Here is a 6469-nt window from a genome sequence, read left to right as displayed (position 1 = left end):
CATGAATTTTTATGAAAATAAATTATGAATTGGCAAGGATGCTTCTGCTCGGCACGTCTACTTTTTCACTGAAGTGTTTTTTGCTGTCTTCCTCCGGATTATTACCATTATTCAAGGCTCGTTGTCGTCGTTCGGCTGCCGGTCCATTGGTCGGTCGTTTCGCTCTGGAACGCGTCTTCTTGAGGACTGCTTTCTCCGCCTTGCGTTGGCATTTATTGGCTCTGACGAACGATCGAGCAAACGGACCGAAGCGCAGTCTTTCCCGTTTCCCGTTTGCTGAAGTAGACGTTGATTCTCATTATTCCAACAAATTTCATGATACTTTCCTTTTTTTGTCTCTGTATTTTCCTCTTCCCAACAGGCGGGAGTAACGGCGTTCAATTTAGATGACACCACATCCAATTACTCTGGAACGGCGTCAATCCGGAAAAAGAGCTTCCAGATTTATGGTGCGGGAGGTAAGTTGTATTTTTTGAAACTTCAAATTTCATCAACTCCACTTATTGTGGTTAATCATTAGTACATACCTACGTTCGGTGAGGAAAATTCTGCATGTCGGAACCATACACACAAACCGCCCCACGCCCACGCCATCAGCGGAGAAAACAGCGACAGAGTGACTGAAGCCCACCTAATTAGCCTGCAGGCTGCCGGTTGGTTGGTTGGTTGGTTGGTTCGTTTTCATTCTTCTGACGCTTGTTGGTTTTCGTCTAATTTTTCCCTTTTTCTTATTTTTCTTGCTCGTGGAAACGCTTTTAATTACATTTCAAGAGTGTGATGAAATATTCACTGCAGTTGATGCAGACGGGATTGAGTATGGTTTGGAGCGAGGGGAGACAACGGGAAACGAAAAGGTTGGCTCGAACTTTTTTGCGGGCACATGGCGGTTGTCGTAATCGGAGCACTGATTGTGGCTGCTAAATTAGCAGTGTTTCAATGGTTAGTTGACGTTTGTTGGGTTGGGTTATGTTCGATGGGAATCGGGTTGCCGAAACAAATTTGTTTAGGTATGTTATTAAGTAGAGTTGAGTTTGGCCCTAGGGTATGAGTACTCACTAATATTAAATAGAAGAAATCGCCATATTATTCATGCGTATACATGAACAAATACATAAAGGGTGTGTCACATCAAATTGCATCACGGAAAAAACGCTGTAGAAATTTAATTTTTAGGAATTATATCTTCAGCTTTCGATTTAAAATCAGATAAGAGTGTATAGATCACGTTGGCCATGCTTCACTGTCAATTTTTCGTAAATTTGGAAAAATGTCGTCGAACGAAAAAGAGCGTCGTGAATTAATCTTGTACACTCATTTCGAGAATCCGGAGTTGTCACATCGGGACATCGGTAAGATGCTGGGAATCGTCCAATCCACGGTCAGCAGAGTACTAAAACGATACTTCGAGAACCTAACCATCGACCGGAAGGTGAAGAACGGCAAAAATGGATGCTCCGTCAGTGAAAAAGATCACAAGCGCGTAGTTAAGCAGTTTAGACGTGACCCGAGAAGTTCGGTCCGGGATGTCGCCAATAAGCTGAATTTGTCAAGTTCATTCGTCCAGCGGACCAAGCAGCGGGAGGGCCTGCATACATACAAGGTTCAGAAGGCTCCTAACCGCGACGAAAGGCAAAACATGGTGGGGAAGACGCGAGCCCGGAAGCTGTACACCGAAATGCTGACGAAGCCGCATTGCCTGGTAATGGACGACGAAACCTACGTCAAAGCGGGCTTTCGTCAGCTGCCGGGCCTGTTGTTCTTCTCCGCAGAGGACAAATTCAGCGTTCCGGAGGAGATTCGCAAGCAGAAACTATCCAAGTTTGCCAAAAAGTACATGGTGTGGCAAGCGATCTGTTCTTGCGGAAAGCGGAGTGCCCCCTTCGTGATGATCGGCACGGTAAACGGGCAGGTTTACCTTAAGGAGTGCCTACAGAAGCGCTTACTACCACTATTGAAGCAGCACGAGGGCCCGACCATCTTCTGACCGGATCTCGCTTCGTGCCACTATTCAAAGGACGTGTTGGAGTGGTACGAAGCCAACGGGGTCACCTTCGTGCCAAAGGAAATGAACCCGCCCAACGCGCCGGAGCTTCGCCCAATATAGAAATATTGGGCGATTATGAAGCAGGCCCTCCGAAAGAACCCAAAAGTTGTCAAATCGGAGGCGGACTTCAAGAGAAAATGGATTTCTGTTAAAAAAAACTACAACCTGCCGTTGTACAGAACCTTATGGACGGGGTAAAGAGGAAGGTGCGAGCATACGGGCTTGGGCTCGAAGTATGAATAAAAAGAAAATGCCAAAAGTTGTTTAATAGTTTTTATTTTACTGTCTAAAATTTTCAAAAGGATCGGTCTACTGGGCGAATTTCTACAGCGTTTTTTCCGTGATGCAATTTGTTGTGACACACCCTTTAGTAGGATCATGCGTCCAATTAAATCTCTACAGTATAATACTATCAAAGGTTCAGAGTAGTTGTTGCTTTGTGAATAATTTTGTATACAGTTAAACGTATTTTTGTGCGAGAGATAGGGATGTAATTTCTATGCCAAATAACACGCCTTGAATGCATTCTGAGTGTCAAGCTCTAGAATACGCGTGACCACAGTGCAAATCGGAGGAAATTTCTTTGACGATAAATTTCCCCGACCAGAACGGGGATCGAACCCGAACCCTCGGCATATTAGGTGTGACGCTAACCACTCGGCCACGGGAGCACAGCTTTTCAAATGCCATTTTTTAACTCCATCGAAAAATGGATGATCAATAAGCTGCTCCCGCAGTAACAAGGCTACTTTATTAAGCTGACTACTAACTTTTGTTGATAATAAAATCAATTCATCAATTCAATCAATTCATTACCTTCAATAAGCTCCTACTTACACGTAAAAATAGGCAAAACATAGCATGATACTTGTAATTGTAAAAAAAAATGCCGGAAAATAAGGGATAGAAAAAAAACTAAATAGCTTCGTATACCGCGTATACCGCAGCAAGAATCGCACTGAAAGAGAAAATCACAAAAAAACACATAAAACAAATTCGCACAAACATGTAGATGGGTGTGGGCCCTCTAGGCCCAAGGACGGAAGCTTGACGTAGGTCTGTGATTGTTTGTAGTAATTGCATTTGAATTGATTGAGTTTTTTCTTTGTACAGAAATCTGTAGTTTTTATTCTTTTAACCCTTAAGGCCGTGGAAATAAGGCAACGAATCGACTCCTTTCATGAAGAATAACACATATTTACCAATGATAAAAAATAACTACTTAAACAGCTGAAAAAATTGGTATGCAATATAGTTGCCACTGCCTGTTAACCCCAAAAACACTTTTGGGGTTGACGCTATCTTGGCCGCTACCTTGTAAATTCACTTTATTGCGCCTTCAGTTATGCAAAAATCAAAAGAATAAGTCTAGTGTAGCGAAAAAAAACTGTTTTTTATTATATAAAATTTCCAAGAAAAAAACTAAAAATCGTATTTTCCATCATATACACCGTTTACATTGTTGAAAAAACTACTAAAAAACTTCAAAGATCATTCATCTGAATGCCAGGGATAGAGTGATCGGAGATGACATGAATAAAACATGCCCATTAGTGAAGTTAGTACATCAGCTCGCGATGTTTGTGATGAGAAGAAGTGTAGTCAAAATTAACTAATATAACTGATGGGGTTTGTTATACAGGGCAGACTGGATTTTATATAGTCTCAATTTTTTTCACTGTATATAATCGAATAAAGAAGGTTTTTTATAGCCTTTTTTGTATACATATTTATTGTTTTTATTTTTTAATTAATTTCTTAATGTAATAAAGTTCCCACATAAAAAATTATCACGATCATATTTGACAAAAAAAAATCCTTCTACGCTTATGAGCATATGCCAAAAATGCGAATGGATTTAGGAATATTTAAAGAAATCTAATCTCATTTGATGTTTGTCTGAGACAAACCAGCCCAGGAGGCTGAAAGTCTCAAAAATAAAGACTAAAAAAAAAAATTGATGTTTGTGAAGTGAACACAGTTTGCTGACGATCGTCGAGCCGGAATGGACTGTCTTTCTCAAGACATGGAGAGAAGAAGTTTGAATTAAGTTTGTCCCTTCTCTGGGCTAGAGGCGAATGAACTGCAAAAGTTTGAGATCTCTATAATCCAATACGGAGGGACGGACGGATACACGGATACATACTACGTCCCGGGATTTTGAATGAAAACAATGGTTTTTTTTTTGGCAAAGCTGTATTTACTCCTCAACATTGTTTCTTCCGAGAGCAATACACTTGGTATAGCGAGTTTTCAACATTTCGATTCCCTTTCTGTAGCCTAATTACCACTCTGCAAACTGCCTTTTGGACTCCAGAGCAGAGATGCCAACAAAATTTTTGAAAAAGCTGAAAAAAATAAAAAAACTGGGAAAAATAAAAAAACTGGAATAAAGCTGGAAGAATTGATTTTTTCTCAAATTTATTCATATTAGGCTGACAAAAAAGTTCTGCGGTATTTTTTTTGAATTTTCATTTGTTCATAAAATAAGTTACAATCATCTGTTTTAAGTCAAATATGCGCCGTTTTGTTCGATGACTTGTTCCCAACGAAAGGCCAACTTCATAATACCACTGTTATAGAAGCTCGCTTCCTTATTGGCAAAAAACTCGGATAGCCAATTTTCACAGGCCTCTTTTGACTACCTAGCTCGTTCGCCATGGACAAAAACAGGTGGTAGTCACTTGGTGTATGGTCCGGACTATACGGCGGATGCAAAAGAACCTCCCATCCGAGCTCCCGGAGCTTCTGGCGCGTCACCAAAGAAGTGTGTGGCCTGGCGTTGTCCTGATGGAAGACAATGCGGCCTCTGTTTAGCAAAGATGGCCTCTTCTTCATGAGTGCTACCTTCAAGCGGTCCAGTTGTTGGCAGTACAGGTCCGAATTGAGCGTTTGGCCATAGGGAAGCAGCTCATAATAGATTATTCCTTGACAATTCCACCAAACACACAGCAGAACCTTCCTGGCCGTTAATGAGGGCTTGGCCACCGTCTGAGCCGCTTCAGCGGGCTTCGATCACGACTGTTTGCGCTTCACGTTGTCGTAGGTGACCCACTTTTCATCGCCAGTCACCATCCGCTTCAGAAACAGGTCGATTTTGTTGCGATTCAGCAGCGATTCACATGCGTCGATACTGTCAAAGATGTTTTTTTTCTGCGTCAACGTGTGTGGCACCCATACATCGAGCTTCTTTGTGAATCCAAACTTCTTCAAATAATTAATAACGGTTTGATGACTTATCCCCAGCTCTTGGCCGATGCTACGGCTGCTACTATGCCGGTCTTTCTCGGCTAATTCAGCGATTTTGTCGCAATTTTCGACGACAGGCCTTCCGGAGCGTGGCGCATCTTCGACGACTTCTACACCAGAACGAAAACGTTGAAACCATCGTTGTGCGGTGGAAATGGAAACTGTATCGGGTCCATAAACTGCACAAATTTAAAAATTAAAATATGTCGAATTTCTCTTTATTTTGCTCCATATTTGCGACACTATAACTCACGAACGACTTAACCAAACAAAACACGATACAATGAATACAACTAGAACTACGCGCTTACAACGACACCTCGCGGAAATACCGCAGGACTTTTTTGACAGCCTAATATTAGCAAAAGAATTATGATATATAGTGTAGCATTGGTATTTACGCATTAACGCCACCGGAGCGTAATTTTCATTATGAATCAGCTCATGATTTAGGGGTGCCTCAAAGCGCTCATTTTTTTTTTATTTTGGTCCTCGAAAATCTTCCAAGGGGGGAGTAAAGGAAATTTAGAAAATCGATTTTTTTTTCAATGCCAAACGACTTAAAAATGCATAAAACATCGAGATCTGGTGTTATCTCGAAAAAGAATTTTTGGTCGAAAATCTTTTTGGGACTTAGTCTGAATGTCCGGAAAATCTAAACTTTGAGTGTTTTGAGGCACCCCTAAATCATGTTCGATTGAGCTGAAATTTTGCACAGGTAATTAACAAAATGTACATGGTCGGTTCTTTAAATTAAATTAAATTATTTTATTTCCATACCTTTATTGCCCTTTCAGGCAGTCCCAAAAGGAAATTTTTCGGCCAAAAATTTGTTTTCGATATTATACCAGATCTCAGCGTTTCATGTATTCTCAAGTCATTTGGCATCGAAAAAAAATTCGATTTTCCAAATTTCCTCCCAAATTTCGTTTTTTTACTAAGCGCATGTTCATAGGTCCAATCGCAGAACTGTTCATTGATTGATTTTCTAATCTACCCTTTACAATTACCTTTTACTATAGAATTTCTAGTACTCCTACCAAAACTCGTCATTATAATATAATATAAGTTACATGGTATAAATGTCTCATACAGAAAATATGATAGAATAAAGACAGCCCTAGATTGGACAATTCTTTTCTCGAGTTTTGCTCTTATCAACACATTCGGTTAACC

General features: G+C 40.6%; 1 protein-coding gene across 3 annotated transcripts in view; it reads left to right on the top strand.

Moving 5' to 3' along the window:
- The window catches only part of LOC129779566 (adenylate cyclase type 6), a 497443-nt gene that overhangs the window by 286076 nt on the left and 204898 nt on the right, over positions 1–6469 (top strand). For all 3 annotated transcript variants that reach the window (XM_055787124.1, XM_055787122.1, XM_055787123.1), the window contains exon 4: positions 362–458. In XM_055787124.1, the coding sequence (XP_055643099.1) occupies positions 362–458 (97 nt within the window). The remainder of the gene's footprint in view (positions 1–361; positions 459–6469) is intronic.

Source organism: Toxorhynchites rutilus, chromosome 3 (assembly GCF_029784135.1).
Source record: "Toxorhynchites rutilus septentrionalis strain SRP chromosome 3, ASM2978413v1, whole genome shotgun sequence".
Lineage (NCBI taxonomy): Eukaryota > Metazoa > Arthropoda > Insecta > Diptera > Culicidae > Toxorhynchites > Toxorhynchites rutilus.
Note: the sequence above shows the minus strand (reverse complement) of the source record. Positions and strands in the feature narration are given on the sequence as shown.